The sequence below is a fragment of the Tetrahymena thermophila genome, assembly GCF_000189635.1.
Source record: "Tetrahymena thermophila SB210 genomic scaffold scf_8254606, whole genome shotgun sequence".
NCBI lineage: Eukaryota > Ciliophora > Oligohymenophorea > Hymenostomatida > Tetrahymenidae > Tetrahymena > Tetrahymena thermophila.
The window spans coordinates 76242-98762 of NW_002476376.1; the positions used below are offsets into that span (position 1 = coordinate 76242).

Sequence of the window (22521 nt, forward strand, 5' to 3'; positions counted from 1 at the left end):
TTATTGAGCAAATCAATAATTTTGTTAAAGAAAATTTGAGAAAAAAATGTGAATCATAATTTATTATCATAAGCAAAAATTTAACATTAAGATGATGTAATAAATAATAGGTAATAATTGTAATAAATTCGAAAAAATTCATTTGAAAAAAGTAAACTTTCACTTTTTTTGCCAAAGAATTCAAAAATAACTATTTATTTTTCAAAATTATTTTTTAATAATAAATCTATTAACAAAAAATAAAATATATTTATAAACTAAATATTATTTGATTTATTCAAAGAATTTATTTTAATTTTTTAGCATCTTGCTACTTCATAGTGAGTAAAATAAATGTCACAAATATAGAAAATTTTTTTTTCTTTTCGAATTATATATTGTATATAAGGTAGACACCAGTTTTAATATAGCTGCACCAAGAAAAAATTTCACAACTAAATAATATCTTCTTAATGAAATATGATCATAATTTTTTATATTTTTAATATCAACCTATATCTAAAGATTATGAATATAGAGTTAATAAGGAGTGCTTCCGTCATTGATAGTATATTAATAAAAATTATTGAACATTAAAACATTAAAAATAATTCTAATTATTTACAATTACAGGTGAATATAATAAATAAAAAATTTCTTTTTTTTCAAAATAATTGTTGATAACAATATTTTATCAACTCTAATATACGAATATTTGAAAAATTCATTAAAGGAAGAGATGTCGATTTTAAACACTAAGTTTTGAATATAGCATAAAAATTTAGAGAGAGTACAGAGATTACTTAGTGATAATTTAAGGATTAGGTATGAAAAGTAAGATAATTTATTAAGGATAATCCTTATTTATATATCGCTTTTATTTGTGAGTAAACAAAGATTTCATGAAGCTCAATTTAACGAAATTTAATTGATGATCTCAATAAAAAATCATTTTAAGCACAACTAATCCTTCATTATCTAAATGAAGATTAGAAATAAAACAGAGCATATATGATTGAAGTTATCTAGATTGATTTAAATTTTATGATATATTTAATCTCATCTTTTAAAATTGATACATTATGAAATTTATAATTTTTTAACTGATAACTTTTTATATAATTTCATAATTATTTGAAATAAATTTTCATATTTATTATAATTTTTTATTATTAAATTTAAATTTTATCATTATACTTAATTTCATATGATACATTGTGAATTTTTTAATTTATTAATTTTTTAAATTCTATGATTATTTGAAATTTTTATATTTTTTATAAATTATTAAGTTTCATATACCGTACGTAAATCCTCAATAAGGTTTGCTTGCGATCGAGATAGCGAGGAGGGTCAAAAAACTCACTATCACAAAAAATTATTTTAGTTTTCAGAATTATTACTATAAAAAATAAAATATGGGGTGGGGGGAAAATGTTTTTACTAACAGTGTTTAAATATTGTTCATTAATACATTAATCCTCAATAAAATTTTACATGGATATAATCTAATATTAATATGGTAAAAGAGCTGAAAGGGTGTTAATTAGTTAAAACACGTTTTAAATAGAAATATTAATATTAATGATGAATAATTCACTAACTTTTTTGTGATATTTCTTCCTAAAAGCAAATTTATAAATTTATTTATATTTGATAATTATTAAAATTAATTTTTTCTTTTTATCCATTAATTAGTAATAAAATTGAATTAGTTTTTAAATATACTTATAATTAACTAAATTTCAATTAATTGTTATTCAGTATTTTTGAAAAAAATAAATAAATGATAAAATAGCAAAAATATTTTAACAATATAGAAGAAGTAAATATTTATAATGTTATTAATATCTTTTAAATTTACTTTAATTTATTAAAAAGTTTTTAAATTCTTCACTATAATCTCATTTGGTACTCCATATTTCTCTGTGGTATATTTAGTTTATTAATATTATTATTAAAGTCATTTTATTTAATAATTTTCAAGTTATTTACTAAATTTTTTCTTTTAGAAATTCTCATCAATATTTATTTATTCATTTTTATTTATATAAATAATTTAATTATTTATTTTATCTTAATTTTCATTTTCAACTTTTTTCATTTCTTATTATTTTTTATTATTTCTTCATTTATTTTTTCATTCTGATTTACTAATTAATTATATTTTTTTCTTCAATATTCAAAAAGTTACAATCGTATTGGTGCAATTGCTACATCAGGCTTAGGTACTGCTTTAGCAAATTGTAATAATCTCTTAGATTTGACGCTTGATCTTAGGTACTAATAGTTTTGGATATTGCCATCTTTTTTAATATAAAAAAGGATATAAAACAAAATAACACTTTTTATTTTATAAAATTTTTATTAATAATAATATTTCTAATTAATTTTTATTTTAACTGAAATAAAATCAAAATAGTAAGTAAAATTTACTTAATTTATTTTCTAGTATCTTTTAAAAATCAATCTCAACTAAGATTCAGATTTTAATCTTAAATTTTTATGAGATTTAAAAAAAATTTCATTTATTAATTATTTAATTTCAAAATACTTTCATTTATTTTATAAAGCAAAAATAAATACTTCTTTTTTTATAATAATATTTAAGAAAAAAGGTAAAAAATTAATTAAAATTTGCAATAATTTTTTTTTATTTTTAATAATTTACTAAAAAGGAAATATTTTACTTATTAAATAATAAATATTTCCTTTTAAAATAATTCAGCATATATATATGTATTAGAAAATCAAAATCTATTCTAAATAAATAAAATTAATATCTGAAATTACATTTAAATTTAAAAATTAAAAAAAAAATGTAATAAAAATAAATAAAAAATTATTTATTCAATTAATTAAACTACTTTAGAGCAAATAAATCTATGAATAAAATTCTTAATTTTCCCCATCTACAAAAATTTAATTAATACCTGGAAGTGCTATATTTTCTTTTTAACTTACTAAATAATATTTTTTTCTTCAATAATTAAAAAGAGGAACTTAGATTGGTGCAATTGGTGTATCAGGCTTAGGTTCTGCTTTAGCAAGTTGTATTAATCTCTTAAATTTGACACTAGATCTTAGGTATAAAATATTTTATTTGTTTTGGAAATTGCGATCTTTATTAATATAAAAATGAATATCAAATAATATAACTCTTTTAATTTATTATTAAACTTTTTATTTGAATTATTATTCTTTATGTTTTTAAATTCTTCTTGTTTTTCTTTGCTTCTTTGCTAATTTAACTTATTTTTTTATTTTTCAACTTTTGATTTTGTTATAAATGAGTTCATTCATTTCTTATTATTTATTTCACATCGTTTCTTCATTTTTTTTTTCTAACTAGATATTTTTTTGTTCTAAATTTAAAAAGTGGAAATTTAATAGATACAATTGCTGTACTAGGCTTGGGTTCTGGATTAGCAAAATGCACTAACCTCTCAAATTTGACACTTACTCTTTAGTAAATTTTTAGTTTTGAATAAAATGAATTTAAAAAAATATAACTAACTCTTTTAATTTATTAGTAACATTTTTTTATTTTCAACTTTTGCATTTTTTATTTAGTTTTTCTTCATTTTTTATTTCTAACTAACTAACTAGTTAACTAATTAATTAATTATATTTTTTTCTTGAATATTTAAAAAGTTCTAATTAAATTGGTGATGATGGTGCTTCAGGCTTAGGTTCATCTTTAGCAATGTGCACTAACCTCTCAAATTTAACACTTGATCTTGGGTAAAAATAGTTTATTTGTTTGAATATTATAGAAAAAAAATGAATTTAAAACAATTTAACTCTTTTAATTTATTAATAACTTATTATTTGATTTTTTTAATTTTTATTCTACTTCTTTTTTTATCTTTCAATGTTTATTTTACTAATTTTTTTTATTTTTACTTTTTCTTTTATTTTTAATTAATTATTTTTTTATTATTTCATTATGTATAAATTAATTAATTATATTTTTTTCAAAGTCGCAATAATATTAGTGATTAAGGTACATCAGGCTTAGGTTCTGCACTAGCAAAATGCACTAATCTCTCAAATTTAACACTATAAATTCGGTAAAAACAGTTTATTTGTTTTGGATAAAGTGATATTTTTTAATTTAAAAAAATGAATTTAAAACAAAATAACTCTTATAATTTATTTGTAAGTTTTTTATGTTGTTTATTTTTCTTTACTTTTTTTTATTCTGCTTATATATTTTTTCTTTCTTTGTTAATTTAACTAATATTTATTTTCATTTTTCTACTTTTGCTTTTATTAATAATTAATTAATTCAATTGTTTCTTCATTTTTTCATTCAAACCAACTAATTAATATTATTTTTTTCTTCAATATTTAAAAAGCGAAAATTAAATTGGTGCAATTGGTGGATCAGATTTAGGTTATGGTTTAGCAAAGTGCACTAATCTTTCAAATTTGACGCTTCAACTTCGGTAAAAAAAGTTTATTTATTTTGGTTATTGGGATATTTTTAATTTAAAAAAATGAATTTAAAGCATATATTGTTATCTCTTTTTTCGATTTATTTTTCTTTTTCTCTTTAATTATGCTCATGTTTTTTTTTATTTGTTAATTTAACTAATTTTTTATTTTCAACTTTTGTATTTATTATTAATTAATTAATTTTTATTATTTCATTTTGTTGTTTCTAATTTTTTCCATCTAGCTAACCTATTAATTTTATTTTTTTCTTCAATATTTAAAAAGTTGCAATTAAATTGGTGCAATTGGAGCATCAGTCTTAGGTTCTGCTTTAGCAAATTGCATTAAACTCTCAAATTTGACACTTCAACTTCAGTAAAAAAAGTTTATTTGCTTGGATATTATGATATTGTATAAAATGAATTAATAACAATATTGCTCTTAATTTATTTATTAGCTTTTTATTTGATTTATTTTTCTTTTTTTTATTCTATTAATTTTTTTCTTCTTTTTTGTTCATTTAAATAATTTTTTTATTTTGTTTTAATTCATATTATTTCTTCATTTTTCCTTCTAACTAACTAAAAAATTATACTTCTTTCTTAAACATTTAAAAAGAGAAAATGAAATTGGTGCTGTCGGTGCATCAGGCTTATGCTCTGCATTAGCAAAATGCACTAATCTCTCAAATTTTACACTTGATCTTTTGTAAAAATAATTTTGTTTTGTTTTGGATATTATGATCATTTTTAATATAAAAATGAAATTAAAATAAATAGCTCTTTTAATTTATTTTATTAATAATCATTTTTTGATTTTCAACATTTTCTTTAATAATTTAGTTTTACTTCACTTTTTCTTTCTTTCTAATTAACTAGCTAATTAATAATATTTTTTTCTTCAATCAATAATTAAAAAGTTACAATGAAATTGGTGATGAAGGTGCAACAGGTTTAGGTTCTGCATTAGCAAAATGCACTAATCTCTCAAATTTGATACTTTGTTTAAAGTAAAACCAGTTTTTTTCTTTGAATATTTTGATAATTATTAATTTAAAAATGAAGCTAAAATAATAGAAATCTTTTAATTTATTAATACATTTCTATTTGATTTATTTTTTTTACCTTTTTATTCTGCTTATATTTTTTTTCTTTCTTTGTTAATTTAACTAATATTTTCATTTAACTTCTTTTGATTTTATTATTTATTAATTAATTTCTTTGTTTATTCATTTTTTTTCATTCAAAATAACTAATTAATTTTATTTTTTTCTTTTTCATTTAAAAAGTGAAAATTAAATTGGCGCAATTGGTGCATCAGGTTTAGGTTAAGGTTTAGCAAAGTGCACTAATCTCTCAAATTTGAAGCTTCTACTTAGGTAAAAACATATTATTTGTTATGGATATTGTGATTTATAAAATAAATTTATAAAAAAAATAAAAATTTTTATTTTTTTATTTTATTTTTATTGTATTTGTGTTTTTTTTTTATCTTTCTTTGTTAATTTAACTCATTTTTTCATTTTCAACTTTTTCTTTTATATAAATTTATTCATTTCTTATTATTCATATTTTTTATTTATTTATTTATTTATTTTTTCTTTCTTTCTTTCTTTCTAACTAACTAATTAATTTTATTTATTTCTTAAATATTAAAAAAGAGAAAATTAAATTGATGCAATTGGTGCGTAAGGCTTAGGCTCTGAATTAGCAAAATGCATTAATCTCTCAAATTTGACACTTCAACTTTGGTAAGATAGATTCTTTGTTATGGATATTGATTGATATTGTTATATTTTTTAATAAAAAATGAATTTATAAAAATACAACTTACTCTTTTAATTTATTTATTTATTAGCTCTTTATTTGATTTCTTTTTCTTTTTTATTCAACTTTTTTTTTTTACTAAACTTTAATTTTTCTTTTATTTTTAATTAATTAATTTCTTATTATTTAATATTTTTATTAATTTTTTCTTTTTAAGTAACTAAATAATTTTATTTTTTTCTTGAATATTTAAAAAGCGAAAATTAAATTGGTGCAATTGGTGCATAAGACTTAGGTTATGAATTATCAAAGTGCATTAATCTCTAAAATTTAATACTTGAACTTAGGTAAAATCAGTTTATTTTTATTTGTTTTAGATATTGTGATATTTTTATTTTAAAAATGAATAAAATATTATTTTTTTATTTATTTTTTAGCTTTTTATTTAATTTATTTTTCTTTTTCTTTTTCATTCTGTTGATATTTTTTTTTTCTTTTTTAATTTTCAACTTTTTCAATTTTTATTAATTAATTTCATATTATTTGATTTGTTTTTCATTTTTTCTTTCTAACTAACTAATTAATTATTTTGTTTTGTTTTTCTGAATCTTTAAAAAGCGAAAATTAAATTGGTGCAATTGGTGCATCAAACTTGGGTTCTTAATTAGCAAAGTGCACTAATCTCTTTAATTTGACACTTGATCTTAGGTAAAAACTGTTTATTTGTATTGGATATTGTAATATTTTTTAATATAAAATATGATTTAAAAAAATATTTCTCTTTTAATTTATTAGCTTTTATTAGATTTATTTCTCTTTTTCTTTTTTATTCTTCTTATATTTTTTTTCTTTTTTTTTAATTTATAACTTTCTTTTATTATTAATTAATAATTCATTTCTTATTATTGCATTTTTTTCTTTATTTCCTTCTATCTTCAATATTTAAAAAGTCAAAATTAAATTAATGATGAAGGTGTATAGGGTTTAGCTTCTGAATTAGTAAACTGTACTAATATCTCAAATTTGACACTTGATCTTAAGTAAAATTTTTTTTTTCGTTTTGGATTTGGCAATATTTTTTAATAAAAAAATTAATCTAAAAAAGATTTAACCACCCTTTTAATTTATTAATTTACTTTTTATTCAATTTATTTTCTTTTTTATTTTACTTATTATTTTTTTTATAATTAAATTTACTAATTTTTTAATTTTCAACTTTTTCTTTATTTTTAATTTATTATTATTTTATATTTTTTCTTTCAGACTAACTAATTAATTATATTTTTTCTTCAATATTTAAAAAGCGAAAATTAAATTGGTGCAATTGGTGTATCAGATTTAGGTTCTGAATTAGCAAAGTTCGCTAATCTCTCAAATTTAATAATTAAACTCAGGTAAAATCAGTTTATTTGTTTAGAATATTGTGATATTTTTAAATTAAAAATGAAAAAATTATTAATCTTTTAATTTTTTAGCTTTTTATTTTATTTATTTTTTCTTTTTTTTATTATTTTCCCTATTTTTTCTTTCTTCTTTTTTTGTTAAATTAACTAATTTTTTCATTTTCAACTTTTTCTTTTATACTAATTATTTATTTTTTTCAATATTTAAAAAGTTAAAATGAAATTGATGATGGAGGTGCATTAAGCTTAGGCTCTGCTTTATCAAAGTGTACTAATCTCTCAAATTTAACACTTTATCTTGGGTAATAACAATTTATTTGTTTTGGATATTGTGATATTTTTTAATTTAAAAATGAATTTAAAACAATTTTATTTTTTAGCTTTTTATTTGATTTATTTTCCTTTTTTTATTAATATAATTTTTTTAGTAATTTAATTTAATTGACAATAAAAGTTAAAATAAAATCAATGAATCATCATAATTGAAAGTAATAAGCAAGTTTCTTAAATCAAAAAGATTAGTTGCCATTCAAATAAATTTTTATTTTTGATAAAAAACTGGCTAAATAGGAGAAATAAATTAAAAATATTTGAAAATATCAAATGTTTTATTTAATAATATTTTGTAATAGGTAGGATCTTTTAACCTAAAGTATAAATTTATTAAAATTTTTATATTTATAAATATCATTTCTTTGTAAGTTAATAAATAATCAAATTAAATTTACTTAAATAAAATAATTACTCTAAATTCATTCATTCCTTCCTTCCTCAACTTTTGTTAAAAAAGGTCAAATCTTTTATAATTGCTATTTTTGTCTTTCTTATTATGACTTCTTATTTACTTATGTAAATGTGAAGCTTTTATATCATAGAAAAAAATTTGATGTATTAATAATGGAAATTAATAAAAATAAATTACAATATATAAAAATATTTTAAACATATTTGATGTTTAGATATACTTGAGAGTAGAAGTTAATAGTATTTTTTTTATTTAATAATACTAATAAATAATAAGAAAAATAAAATTGTTCATTAGTGTTTAAAACAAATGAAAATAAATATACATTGAAGAAATTTCTTATCAAAATATAAGCTTTTATGCTTAAGAAAAAAGGGTCAACATATCACAGAAAATAAATTGATCACACATCATATAAGTTTAAAAATAATGATAGTTAATATATATTTATATCTATCTATATTAATTAAATTTAAAAACTATTAAAATTAATCAAAAATTTAAAATCAATAGTATTCTTTGAATAATTTGAAAAATTAAATGAAAATGCTAAATTATTTAAATATTTTTTAAGCATGTCAATTTATCTTTTGTAAATCTTTATTAAAAAAAAGTAAAATTAACAAATTAAATTTTTTTTGTTTAAAATTTATAAAAAAAATTAAAATAAAAAAAATAAAAATTATTTTGAAAAGAACATAAAAGCGAAAAGAAAAATAATTTAAGTAAAAATAAAGAAAAATATTAGAAACAAAAGCAATAAAGAAATGATTGGTTTATGATAAATAAATACTTAAATTATAAAATGAGAAACACAGACAATGAATATATTAGAAATGAAATTTACAAAATAATTAAATAAGTAAAAAATATAATATAATTTAATAAATTAAGTAGAGATGGATTTTATTTATTTATTTGTTGATGTAGATGTTATTTGTTTAAAGCAAAAAGAATTATTATAATTGTTTGAATTATTAATTAATTCTTTTTACTTTTTAATTAGCTTGCTAGTTATTGTTATTTGTTTATTTTTTGTTTGTTTGTTTTAAATTAAAAGAAAATTCTTTAGAGTTTTTGAATTGAGCATTCAACTCAAATTATAAATGAAGAATCATTTATTTATCTTCTTTCTTTTTTATTTGTTCTATTTAATTTGTATTTTGAAATTTATTTATTTTTAAGCATTTTTCAGTCAAGTTTTTAAGCTACAATGCATAGGATGTTCATTCCAAAGGGAGAGTTTTCTCTTCTTAGCTTTTCTTCAAATAAGATGAGAGCTTCATTTTTAATTTGGATATTTTGCTCATTGATTTTGTCTTTATCAAGATGATTTTCATAGTCTTCTTTGGTGAAGAAATTATAGGGAATGAATTAGCTCCATATTAGGATGTTTTTAAAGCCAGCTCTTTCCATCATTAATTTGTATTCTTTCACTGAAAGGATTTCATCTTAATCAATATATTTGAATTCAGTCCTGGCTCCAGTCACTTTTTAGATGGCTTTGCTCATAATTTCATCGAAATCACTGTTGTTAGATTCACTATCCCATATAGTAAAACCAACTCTGCCTCCTTTCTTCAAAACTCTGTAAGCTTCTTTTATCGCTTGAAAAGGATCTTTAACTTCATTAATTAGCATTCCGCCAAAATAAATGTCAAACACAGAGTTTGCATAAAACAACTTTGTTGCATCGGCTCTTTCTGCAAACACATTCAATCCTTTATTAAAGTATAAGCCACTTGATTTAACTTATTCTTAAATGTTATCGCAAAGCTCTTATCCATCATTTTTAATACAATTAGTGTGCAATTTATCTTATTCCTACCAATCTTCCTCCATATTAGGAACAAAATTATAGTCATATAACTTAGTACTAAGAGGATTAACCTCTAGTAATTTTAATTTATGCTTAATTACACTTAATTTTACTTTAGAAATGTCAGTCAGAAACAATTTGCACTGCTTTTTCTTCATTTAAACTAAATATGGAAGAATGTATTCTGTACCACAACCACATTCTAAAATAGCGTCTGTTGCCTCTTAGATGCTAAGCATATTATAGACAATTTAAGTAGCTGCTCCAGTCATTGGATCTAAAAATCCAAATTTTTAAATTGATTGGATGCTTGAAAGAGTATCGTCTCCATAGCCACTATCAATATACTCACCATCGTTCCCAGAGTAGTATTGACTTTTTAAAAATTTTTTAGGATTAATGAACTAGTTTTGATTGGAAACGCTATCTCTCCTAAATATCAGATATTCATCTAAATTAGAGGGATCATTTTTGCAAATAGGAAGCAAGTTTTGTTGCTAATCCTAAGCCTCTTCATCACTTAACTAGCTTTGCATGTCCAGAGAATCTTTATTTATATTTCCTACTAAATTATTAGACATCCTTTGAGATTTGTTAAATTTGCTAATTCTAAGTTATTTAAAATTTGATTTCAATTGATTTTATTTGCTTTTTTAAATGAAAATCCAAGCAAAAAACTATAGAATATTTCTGGAACATTTAAAAAGTTCTATCAATTTTAAGCATTTTATATTTTTGATATCTTTTTTTATCTCCTTAATTTAACCATTCAAATATGATTTATTATTGCTAACACTCTCATCTCAATCTTTCTAAGTAGATCTTTTAAATTCAATTATTTGTTTATTTATATGTTTGTTTGTTTAGTTATTTTTTAGTTGTTTCTTTGTTTGTTTGGTTATTTATTTAGTTGTTTGTTTGTTTAGTTATTTTGTTAGCTCATTGCACATTTATTTATTTATGATATCACTATATATAATTTTCAGTCAAGCTAAATTTACTAAAAAACTCTATTAATTCTTATTGTTAAAGACTTACATGAAAATATTATCTTCACGATATTCTTTTAATTTGCAAATTTTATAATTATAATTTTAAAAAATTATGTTTTTTTTTGGATTTATGTGCTAATTTCAATGGATATTTTTTAATTGTTTACTTTGATTTAATAAAACAATCTATTATCTATATTAGAAATTTTTTAAATTATCTATCTTCTAATTATATAAATTTGAATGAATAAAATCTGACTGCATTTGATTGAAATTACCTCTTCTTATTGAAAGTTTAAAAAAATATAAATTACAAAAAAAAATTAATTTTTGATAAAAAAAATATTTTCTTTTTGAGAATAATATTTGAAACTTAATCAAAAAAGAAATGAGAAAAAACAAATTGTAATATTTACAATAAAAGCATTTTAAAAAAACTTTTACATAAATTTTATTTCTCATTTTACATTTAAAAATGTAAGTTGCTTTATACTTAGAAAAATGGGATTATGAGAATGATAAAACGATAAAACATGAATTTATTTTAGTATAATATTTTATTTATTTTTTAATTATTCAAAAATAATCATTTAAATTTTTATATAAATTTTAATTATTTGTATTGAAATGATTAAATATTCCTAAAGCGTTTGTTATCATTCTTAAAAATAATTTGTAAATTAAGTTGATAATGGAAACAAAAAATTATTTAAATCTTGACTAAAGTTTTTTAATTTGTATGAATAGATTAATAATGAATTAAATGATTAATTTTTAATATACAAAATATATAAAAAGGGCTTACTTATTTACTTAATAACTTATAAGTGAAAATTTTCATAATATTTTACATTAATTAATTCAAAATTAGTCAGTTATTGAAAACTGCATCAAGAATGTTTTAAATATTATTAATATGGGTGAATGGCATGTTGACTTGATTAGTAAAATAATTAGATTTGTGAGAAACAGAATTGATTGATCTGTATTCTTGTTTAATACTGTTTTGTGAAGATTCTACTTTGTTATCACTTTGGTTAGATTTATCTGTATAAATATTTATTTGGTTTTGGTTGCTTTTATTCATAATGCTTTTATTGACACTTTCTTCTTCAATTTATTTGGAGCAAGATTTTTCTTACGAGCTTGCTTGTTTCTTTAAATTTAATAATTAACTATGGAGGTCTTTGTTTTATTAAAGAGCTTATTAGCTACTTTCTAAGATTTGATTGTAATCTCTATTTGATTTAGGAGAAAGTTGTTTTTTACTACCTCTTTAAGATGTTACTCTTCTTTCAGTTGTAGGTGAAACTGTTAAATCGTAGCTAAGTTTAGAATCAGCAAAGTTATTACTAGTATTATAAATATTACTACTTTAATTTATCTAATTAAACACACTTCTCCTACTAGATGGTTGTGCCTAATTTTAAGACTCTTTGCTGATTAATTATTCGCCTTTTGGTGTTTGCTAATAAGGCTTTTTGGGAATATTTTAATTGTTCATTCTTTGACTCTAAGTGAACATGGAGTCTATGAATAACTCACTTGATTATTATACAGCTGAGTCTTTGTTATATTATGAATCGCTGCTTCTATCCACTTCATAATTTGTTCTCTATGAAAACTCTTTCTTCTCTCTATTTGTTTACTATTACACTTGCTTCTTATGAATCAAGCACTTAGCCATAGTTTCATAAAATAATTACCTCTTGTATTAATAGCAATATCTAAAGAAAGACTAAATCATTATAATTTTTCTCTCAAATTCTCTGTCTAATTTTATTTTTAAAAATTATTTAATTTCTTTTTTATTTAATTTTAATAAAATAATTTTTTTAGACAAAACTTTAGCAAAAGTTTTGATAAAAATTAAATAAAAATTTTAATTATTTTAAATTAATTTTATCAACAAATTTTTTCTTTCTAAAAAGAAAAGAAACTTGTTTTAATAAAAATGAAAAACAAATTATTTACTTTATTTTATTTAATGAGGAGAGTTTAAAGGATTTTCATTAGATTCATAAAAGGGATGCTTTTTACTGAATAAATTATCATCTTCTTTTTAGGTGGAATTGAGTGCTTCTCTTTGGCCTATTTAAATATTTAAAAATTTTTAAAAACAAATTTTTGAACGATTTATAAAATTAATTACTTAATTTTAAGGTTGATGAAGTTGGTTTTATTGTTTGACCAAAAGTTTTGAATGTTGTAAGATTTTCTGGAAGCAAGTTTTATTGGTGATAATTTAATTTTTAAGATTAGTCTTCATATAAATTATTTTTTTAATTAATCAGATTTTCTTCATCTACTTCCATTTTATTTAAATTATTGTCACCCAAGTAATCACTGTGATTAAAGCTAAATGTTGTTTATTTCTTTTCAGGTCCTGTTGTTTGTTCTGATTAGTTTTTCACTTACTTATTTTCTGATTTTTGATTGGGAGAATAGTTGCTATTTTACTTGTTATCGCTGTAATCACCACTAGGTTGGTTATAATAGCTATAATTCATATTTTATTAAGAGTTTTAGTAATTCTAATTTGTACTGCTTGAGAAACTGCGAGGTTTAAGCTAACTATTTGTGAATCCCTTTGGTATTTTGGAGTGCACAATATTTAAAGACACAAAAGAATTGTTTTAAGAATTTGGACCATTGTTAAAGCTATTTTGTAAATATCCACTTTGCTAGATAAGACTGTTATCAGGATTATTGTTCTTGTAAGAAGAATTATTTACTTGTTATGAAGGAAGGTTCGCATAGTTGGAATTAGTTATTATGCTATCCTTTCTTGATAAAGAAATATTTGGAAAAGGTATTCTTTCTAATTTCATTATTGTCTCCATATCAAGAGAATTATCCTCTTAATTGTTATAATTTTTTTAAGATTCAGAGAAATTTTATTTATTTCTGTAGAACTACTAATTCTGTTCTGCTTATTATTCATTGTGGTGATTTTACTATTAAAAGTTATTAAATTAGTTAGCTTAAACAGTTGAAGATTTTTAGTAATCTGACATATTTTAGTCAATATTTCTTTAATTTTAATGATTTTGATTTAAATATTGCTAAATTTAGATGTTTTTACTTTAATATGGTTATTAGTTGTTGTATTTGTTGATTTCATATTATTTATTATTTTCCATTTAATATTATTTGCTATTTTCTAGCTCTTCGTCTTCTTCATCTTAATTTGAGTTATAGTATTAGCCTTGCTTTTATAGAAATTCTTCTTCCAACTGTTTTTGTTGAATTTCTAGTTCATATAATTTTTATCTTTATTTCGCCTCAAGAGAACTCATTTAAATATCTTGATTATACCTATTTTCTTGAAATGATTCAATAGTTTCTTTATCGATAACATTTTGGCCTTTATTATTTCTATTCATACCATTTTAATAACCAGATATCAAATTAGAATTATGCTGGGGAGGTTTGTTATTTTTAATTGCCAAAGATTTATTTTATGAAGGCTATGAGTTTATTTTTTATTAGTTTTCGTCTTGCTAAGGCGAAGTAAGTAACTATTTTTCATAATTGCTGTTTGATTTTTTCCTGAAATCAAATTTTTATTAAACAGATTGAATAGAATTTGCAGGAAAACAGTTTTGAGCTTTAAGAATATTAGGAGAACTCAATGTAGGTATTGATATTTGCTCTGTATTCATACTTCCTTTTTTGTAGATGTACATTTAATTATGCTAAGTATTATTTGTATTCATCGAAAGTGGTTACTGATTCAGCTGATTAAAATTATTAGGATGATTGAAATGAATTTCTTCTGAAAGTAATTCGCTCTCAAGTTCATATTCAAAACCAGGATGCTACTAAATAGTATTCTAATTTTATAAGCTGCTTCTTCTTGAAACCATGCTCTACCCCATTATATTTAACTTGTTTACATTTTGCTAATTAAATTACTGATTTTACTGTTACATTAACAACATTTAATTTATTTAATATTATCCTCCAATCTCGTAGCTTTATTTTCTATTCTTATTTTTTTAATTTTGTACTTCTCCTTATTCCTCACTCCAAAAATCGTCTGTCTATGTCTATGAATCACTCACAATTTCTTATTTAATTAAATAAAAATTATTTTTTTTATTTTTAACAAAAATGTAAATTTTTTTTAAATTAATCTTTTGTTAAATTGTATTTTCTGTTAAATTATTCATTTATTATTATAAAAGTTGATTTAGCTTTAACTTTTAGAACTCAAACAGCTTTTTTTTTTTACTAATTGTCAAAAATATTTCTAAATTAAATTAATAAATGATTCAAATGTTTTTTGATAAAATTGCTTAAATAAATTCTTTTTTGTTTGTTTACTCTGAATTTCCTACAAAAGATTCTTTTTTTTGATAAAACTACAAAATTCAAAGGTTTTTTTGATGTCATTTTTAACTAAGAAATTCTGAATTAATTTATTTATTGAAGTAATAATTGGAAAATGTATTAAACTCTACGATTTTTATTGACATTTTTGATAAGAATTCAATTAAATAATTATTAATTTAGTATGAAAAATTTTATTAAAACGGTTTATTTTGTCAAGAATTCAGATACATTTTATATGGTTTAAAAAAATATTTTACTTGTAGAGCTTTTTATTTAGAGATTCAAGGAAGGGAGTTAGACAAAGCTGAGTTTTTCTTATTTTTACTTGATTAAAAGGTATTGAAGCGGATTTTGCTCTTTTAGAGTGATATTTTCATTTGTAGATGCTTGGACTTTGTATTGGTTTTTGAACTCTTGTATTAGAACTTAAGCTAACTCTTACATATTAATGTTCTTTTTGTCATTCAGACTCATTTGGGATATTTGTTTACTCAGAGAAATATCAAGTTCGTCTGATTGAGTTTTTAAGTATTTCTTTTATGGGAGGTAATTTTCAATATTATAGGATGCAGCTGTTGGACTAGTTAAGGAATTTTGTGCTAAAAAACTGTTTGTATGGCTCCCAGATAAATTTGGTAATAATTAACTAGCAGAAGGAGAGACTATTTTGAGAGTAGACTTTGGTTTGAATTCTTCTAAGTTATACAAATGCTAATTCTTGCTTTAAGCAGCTTCCATTATTAGATTAGGGAATTCATTGATTTGAGTTTTATTTAAAAATCCATTATTAGCATTGCTGCTGTTGTTGTTTAAATTTTACTGATTATTTTTTGTATTCAAATTAGAATGGCTGAGAAAGTTATTTTGCTATTCAAAATTGTTAACTTTTGTATTGAGAGAGACATCAAAAGGTGTGTTTTCGCTATATTATCTGCTATGGATGGTTGTATTATTGTACATATTGTGTTGATTTTACATAGCAGCTGCTGACATAAGCTAATTCAGTATTGATTTCACAAATACCTCTTGATTTATTATATCTGTTTTATTTTATTATATGCTACTTTCATTTACATCTCTGATGTTGTTTTACTCATTTCCAAACGTATCAATTTTAGCATTCACGTTTGTAGATAACTTTTTCGAATTATTAAGCTAATTACTCCCTATATTATGATAACTTGACTATACTTGCTACTATTGATCATTTTCATATCCAATTTATTGATAATCAAATGGCTAAGTCATAAAATCCTCTCCTGCTTCAGAGAGTTTTGTCTCTTGCCTATTTTAAGACTAAAAGAATTTATTTGTTGCTTAATTGCAATCACTCAATTACTAAGCATTGCTTAAATTGTTCAAATTAGGTGCTTGCTCAGAGAAAAAAGACTAAAGAGCCCTATTTTACTTCTCTTAAGAGCTAAGAGTACTAACATTATTAATCCAGCAAACATTTTTATTATTATTATTATTATTATTATTGATGCTGTTTTAACTTTAATTCGCATTATTTTAAACATTTTAATTGTTTTCGTCTTCGCTTTTATTATTTGCTTGCTATTTGGATCTTTTCTCTATGTTCTAATTTATCTATTTACGATGAATACTATTACTTTAATTTAAGCTAGCTTCGAAACCATTTGTCATTTTCATCGACTCATTCATCGAATTATTGTTCTATTTTCTATTATTTTACATTCATAATATGTTTAACTTTTTGGTTGAACCTAATTTTGAACTAACTAAATAAGAGACATTTTTTTTACTTTGAATTTTGTGAGGCTTGCCATTAATAATTGTCTATCTGATTATGCTAATTTGTATTTAATGACATTAATTAATTAATAAACACTAATATTTAAAAGCCTTTTTATAAAAATTTCAAATAAATTTCAATTTATCAAATTATCCAATTTGTTATTTGCAAAATTCATTCAAAATATTATTAAATTTTTTGCATTTCAAAAATAATTAAGATAGATCCATCAATCAATCTATCTATCAATCGGTCATTTATTATTTAATTTTGCAGTTTATATCTAAATTGATTATTTTAAAAATTGAATGCAAAAATTAATACCATAAATAAATATTTGCTTTTAAATTAAAAATTAACATTTTTCAAACTATTAATTATTGGTTTAAAAATTTTGAAATTCGCAGAAAAATAGAGCCTTTCTTATTTGTATTTAATTAATCAAAGATATTTTAATATTTTTTTGATCCTATTTTGTTATTAATTTTATTAATGCATAACTACCAAAAAATTTCTAAAGCTAAACAAATTTGACTAGAATATTTTTTTCATTGAATTATTTTACTAACTTTCTTTTCATAAATTATAAAAGCTGCTTTATAAATTAACAAATAAGCATATAATTCTAATTTTAATTAATTTTCTATAAAATTATTTAATTTATTATAAAAATGATAATAAATAATAATAAAAAATAAATTAAATTTTATTTTTAATTTCTATCTGAGTTGTTTGTTAAAAATTAATTTTACTCTAAATTTCTTTCTTTCTTTATTTTTTAATTTAATCTAATTTATTTATTTTTTCATTTTCAACTTTTTCTTTTATTATTAATGAATTGCTTTCTAATAATTTCATATATTTTATTCACTTTTTTATTCTTACTAGCTAATTAACAAATGAATAGCCTATTAAAAAAAATCTTACTATTGCCAATTTTGAAAACTAAAAAATTGCTTTAAAAAATAATTTTAGTGATAAAATTTCATTTAAAAGTAAATGTCAAAATAGAATTTTTCTTTATTTAATTTTCAATAAAAAGTATAGAAAGAAACAAAGAAATAAATATAGTAGATAAATAAATATTTTTTAATTAAATAAAAAAATTAAAAGAAATAAAAAAAGGTTTTATTTTTGAAAAAATTGAATACATCTCGGCCATTCGGCTCCTCTACTTACACAAGGAATTAGAGTAAATTTATTTCCTATTTCTAACTAAATAATTATTTGAGAATAGCTTAATAGATTTTAATTAGCAGTTTTCATAAATTTTAAATAGAAACATGCATCTATCTAAATGACTGACAAATAAATAAATAATAGGCTTAGAAAAATTAAATTTAAGATTCTCTTTTATGAGTCAATATTACTAAGAAAGAGTATAAACATTTTCACCTGAATTAAATAAAATCTCTCCACTAGAGAGCTTAGCAATACCATAGTAAGACACATTCTCTAAATATTCTTCTTATTCTTAATTTTATTATAATATATAACTAAGATCAATTTGCTTTAAAGTTTTTGATTACAAGTCATAAATGTTAAAGAAACCATATGAATACCACTGATAATCCCTTTTGCCTTCCAAATTTCCTGTTTATAAAATATATTTGCAGAATTCGGTGCTATGATGGTGATAATTTATATATTAGTCCAGATAAGCATATGCAAAGCATTTATTAAAATCAACTTAATGAATATACTTTAATTCAAATTTCTTATATCTATCATATTCGACTAATACTTATGGTGAATAGAAGATATAGAAAATATTTTCATCTACAAATAATTATATTTTATTATCTTTAAAATTATTGTTAATTTTATGACTCCACTTATCGAGATTAATAAATTTAAATTAAAAGTTGATCATACTCAGCGAGTAAAAGTATATCCAACTTTTTTATTTTATTTATTTAATGAAAATTAAGATAAATTCTGATGATTTTTAGTTAAAATAAGATAATAAAAATGATGTATATAAATATTTATGAACGGTTTTTTCAATGATCTGTCTTTTTGTAACATCAAAAATTCCAAAGTATTAATCAAAACCTCTTCTAAAAATGATAGGCAAATATAAATTATTTTCTGAGTCTGAATGAAATTTATCATATGCAAGTATGTCTTACTAAAGTATAACATAAGTATTATCGCCATCATCTTCTGATAACTCTTCCAACATCTAAACTGAGCATAACATGAATCTATCATTAAATACTTCATCACTAGCTAAGAAGACTTATTCAAAATTTTTTAAACAATAATCAACCAAATATTTTTTTAACTTTTACTAAATAGAAGGTAAAAAGTAAGTTTCAGTTGTTAGTTTATTATTTTTGAAATGTTGAATTTTGAAACTATCACTTTTTTTAAATATGATACATTAGTTATTTTTATAAATCAAATCTTCTTAACCAACTTATTTTAAAATATATTATGCTTAATTTTTATCTTCTTATTTATATTAATAAAATATCAGCATATTTAATTATTTATATGATCTTGAATAATTAAAACGCATAATGCAAGGGTATGTTAAGTGATTATTAAATGTTATAGGACTTAAAATCTGGTTTAAATATTCAATTTTTTTATTCAAATACCTTTTTCTTTTTTATATTATGAGTTATTATGAGAAGATATAGTTTTTACTACCTTTAATCTTATTTACCTTTAAAAAATAATCATAGAAATTATCATAATAAAATGATTTAAAATCGTCATGCATACATCTGATGTATATATTATTTTTAAAACTAATTATTTGCTCAAAATTAAAAAAATCAAGATTATGATATTCATGATCTGGATTAACCCATTCTATTTTTCCCCTTTTAAATAGATTCTTTTCTTTCCAATCTTTAAGAATGTAGCCGTATGGAGGTTTTTTAACTAAAAAAGTCCAATTTGAAAATATTTTTTTTTATCTTTATTTAATCTAAATTGGAACTACAAATGCATTTATTATTTCCTGATCCTAAATATTGGTTTATCTTAATATTTCTAAGCTAAACATATTTAATTGATATATTATGTTTTTTATAATTACGAATAAAATAATATTGCCTTTATTTTTTTAGTTTTCTTAGTTTTGAACCTATTAATGTTTGAAGTAGTAATTGAATTCACTTTAAGTAATTGGAAGCAGTCTCAGCAATTTACTCTCTCCATAATCAAACTATTTAAATTCAACTTACTATTTGTTTAAATCTATTTTAAAAACGATTTTATAATTCAAAATATAGACTATTCCTGGTTCAATATAATCAAAGCATTCATGTATGCCATAATAATCATAAAATTTAAAAAATTATATTTGATGGGATATATGGGAAAAAACCAAACTTAAATCTAAATTATAAATTTTTATGTCTATTCTTTTTTCTTACTAAATAGATACCAAAATATATTTTGCTCCAAGTATTCCAAACTGAACTTATTTTTTTTCAAGCATTCTAAACTGTACTTATTTTTCTTTTTTATCATTTTCGTAATAAATCTTTTATATCGCCAAATTTTAATTACTATTATTTTTAAAGTTTAAAAGTCTAATTTATAGATAATTATCCTTAAGATTATCTTAGCATAAATATAAGCAATCTAATAGATTAACTTTTTTATTATTAACATCAATTTCGTATGTTTGTTTTTAATACAGGTTTAATGGCAAAAATAAAGCTCTAATTAATAAAAGGTCATTATTACCAAAATCAAAACCAAAGCTATTAACTTGTATAATCTTAAATTCAGTAGGAATTTCTCCATTTTAAATTTCTTGAAAGGCGTGATTTTCAATTTCTAATTAATTATTTTACAGTTATTCCTCAAATTTAGTTTTTAGTTGTGAGTTCATTTATTTTTTGTTTGTCTTTCTATAATATAATTTTTTTATATTTATTTTATATTTATATTTATTATAAACAAAAAAAGGTCATGTCAATTTCAAAAATGTAAAAATATAAAAGAAATTTAAATTACTTGCTTCTATTAATTTCTTACAAAAGAATTATTATTAATTAATTAATTAGTCTATAAATATTATTTTTATGATAATTAAATTTAATTGCCTTAATAGATTAATAAAGTATTTGATCTCAAGAATTTAAAACTTATGTTTTGTTTGATTTCTGACAAAAGAATTCTTGTTATTAATAAATCAATCTATTTTAATTTTAAAAACCTTATTAAATTAATAAAAGATTCGTTCTAAAGAATTTTTATAATTTTAACTTTAAATTTCTTACAAAAGAATAATTATTAATTAATTAATTAGTCTAAATATATTACTTTTATGATAATTAAATTTAAATGCCTTTATAGATTAATAAAATATTTGATCTCAATAATTTAAAACTTATGTTTTGTTTGATTTCTGACAAAAGAATTCTTGTTATTAATAAATCAATCTATTTTATTTTTTAGGCAATAATTTCAAAAACCTTATTAAATTAATAAAAGATTTATTCTAAAGAATTTTTATAATTTTGACTTTAAATTTCTTACAAAAGAATAATTATTAATTAATTAATTAGTCTAAATATATTATTTTTATGAAAATTAAATTTAACTGCTTTAATAGATTAATAAAATATTTGATCTTTAGAATTTTATAACTTACTTTTTGATTTCTTACAAAAGGATTGTTATTAATAAATCAATCTATTTTAGGCAATAATTTTAAAAATCTTATTAAATTAATAAAAAATATGTATTTTTTAAGAATTTTTATAACTTTAACTTTAAATTTCATATAAAGAATAATTTAAATCTTAAATAAAAAAATTTATTCTCTTGTAAATTTATTTTTAGGAATAAATAGATTTTCTTGTCATATTTTAATACAATATTTTGGCAATATAATTTGAAGAATTATTTAATTTATTTGAAGATTTTTTAGTATTTTATGAGAAAGATCATTTATTAGAACTTTAAAAAAAGTATTGATAAATATTATATGAACTTTAAAAATTATTATTTGAGGTATAGCCAAACGCCATTCTAGAAATTCTTCTTAATCACTACGTGTGAGTTTTTCCCAAAAAATTATTTTTTTTTAACTTAACTTACAGGTTAGACAGAAGGTATCTATATTTTAGGTAAAATTATCTTATTACAAACTAATATATAATAAAACATATTGCTTTTTCAATTATTCAAAATTTTTTTTATACTTTTTCATCATCTGTTTATGATCAATAGAAATATATTTCATAGACAACTAATCTTTTTGATTTAAGACACTTGCTTTTTACTTTCAATTATTATGATTCATTGATTTTG

At 20.2% G+C, this 22521-nt stretch overlaps 4 protein-coding genes across 4 annotated transcripts; 1 reads left to right on the top strand and 3 right to left on the bottom strand. All coding sequences in view use genetic code 6, as the record gives it.

Annotated features, from left to right (window-relative positions):
• Positions 1 to 1718: 1718 nt before the first annotated feature.
• Positions 1719 to 8285, top strand: TTHERM_001087939 (kinase domain protein, putative). The gene is made up of 19 exons (XM_012798070.1): positions 1719 to 1804; positions 1861 to 1910; positions 2170 to 2259; positions 2977 to 3066; positions 3359 to 3448; positions 3634 to 3723; positions 3963 to 4052; positions 4341 to 4430; positions 4705 to 4794; positions 5038 to 5127; positions 5339 to 5428; positions 5708 to 5797; positions 6080 to 6169; positions 6443 to 6532; positions 6804 to 6893; positions 7136 to 7225; positions 7490 to 7579; positions 7801 to 7890; positions 8043 to 8285. Exons 1-19 carry the CDS (start codon positions 1766 to 1768, stop codon positions 8137 to 8139), a joined length of 1626 nt encoding a protein of 541 aa, XP_012653524.1. The 5' UTR covers positions 1719 to 1765; the 3' UTR covers positions 8140 to 8285.
• Positions 8286 to 9524: 1239 nt separating this feature from the next.
• Positions 9525 to 10733, bottom strand: TTHERM_01087940 (UbiE/COQ5 family methyltransferase; the record flags this gene model as incomplete). The annotated part of the gene is made up of 1 exon (XM_001017886.3): positions 9525 to 10733. One exon carries the CDS (start codon positions 10731 to 10733, stop codon positions 9525 to 9527), a length of 1209 nt encoding a protein of 402 aa, XP_001017886.1.
• Positions 10734 to 12015: 1282 nt separating this feature from the next.
• TTHERM_01087950 (endo-1,4-beta-xylanase xylA, putative) lies at positions 12016 to 17316 on the bottom strand (the record flags this gene model as incomplete). The annotated part of the gene is made up of 5 exons (XM_001017887.2): positions 12016 to 12917; positions 13119 to 13235; positions 13297 to 15216; positions 15740 to 17166; positions 17249 to 17316. The coding sequence occupies 5 exons, from the start codon at positions 17314 to 17316 to the stop codon at positions 12016 to 12018; spliced, it is 4434 nt and encodes a 1477-aa protein (XP_001017887.2).
• Positions 17317 to 18105: 789 nt separating this feature from the next.
• TTHERM_01087960 (hypothetical protein) lies at positions 18106 to 18969 on the bottom strand (the record flags this gene model as incomplete). The annotated part of the gene is made up of 4 exons (XM_001017888.1): positions 18106 to 18146; positions 18390 to 18539; positions 18634 to 18831; positions 18942 to 18969. 4 exons carry the CDS (start codon positions 18967 to 18969, stop codon positions 18106 to 18108), a joined length of 417 nt encoding a protein of 138 aa, XP_001017888.1.
• Between the last annotated feature and the right edge of the window lie 3552 nt (positions 18970 to 22521).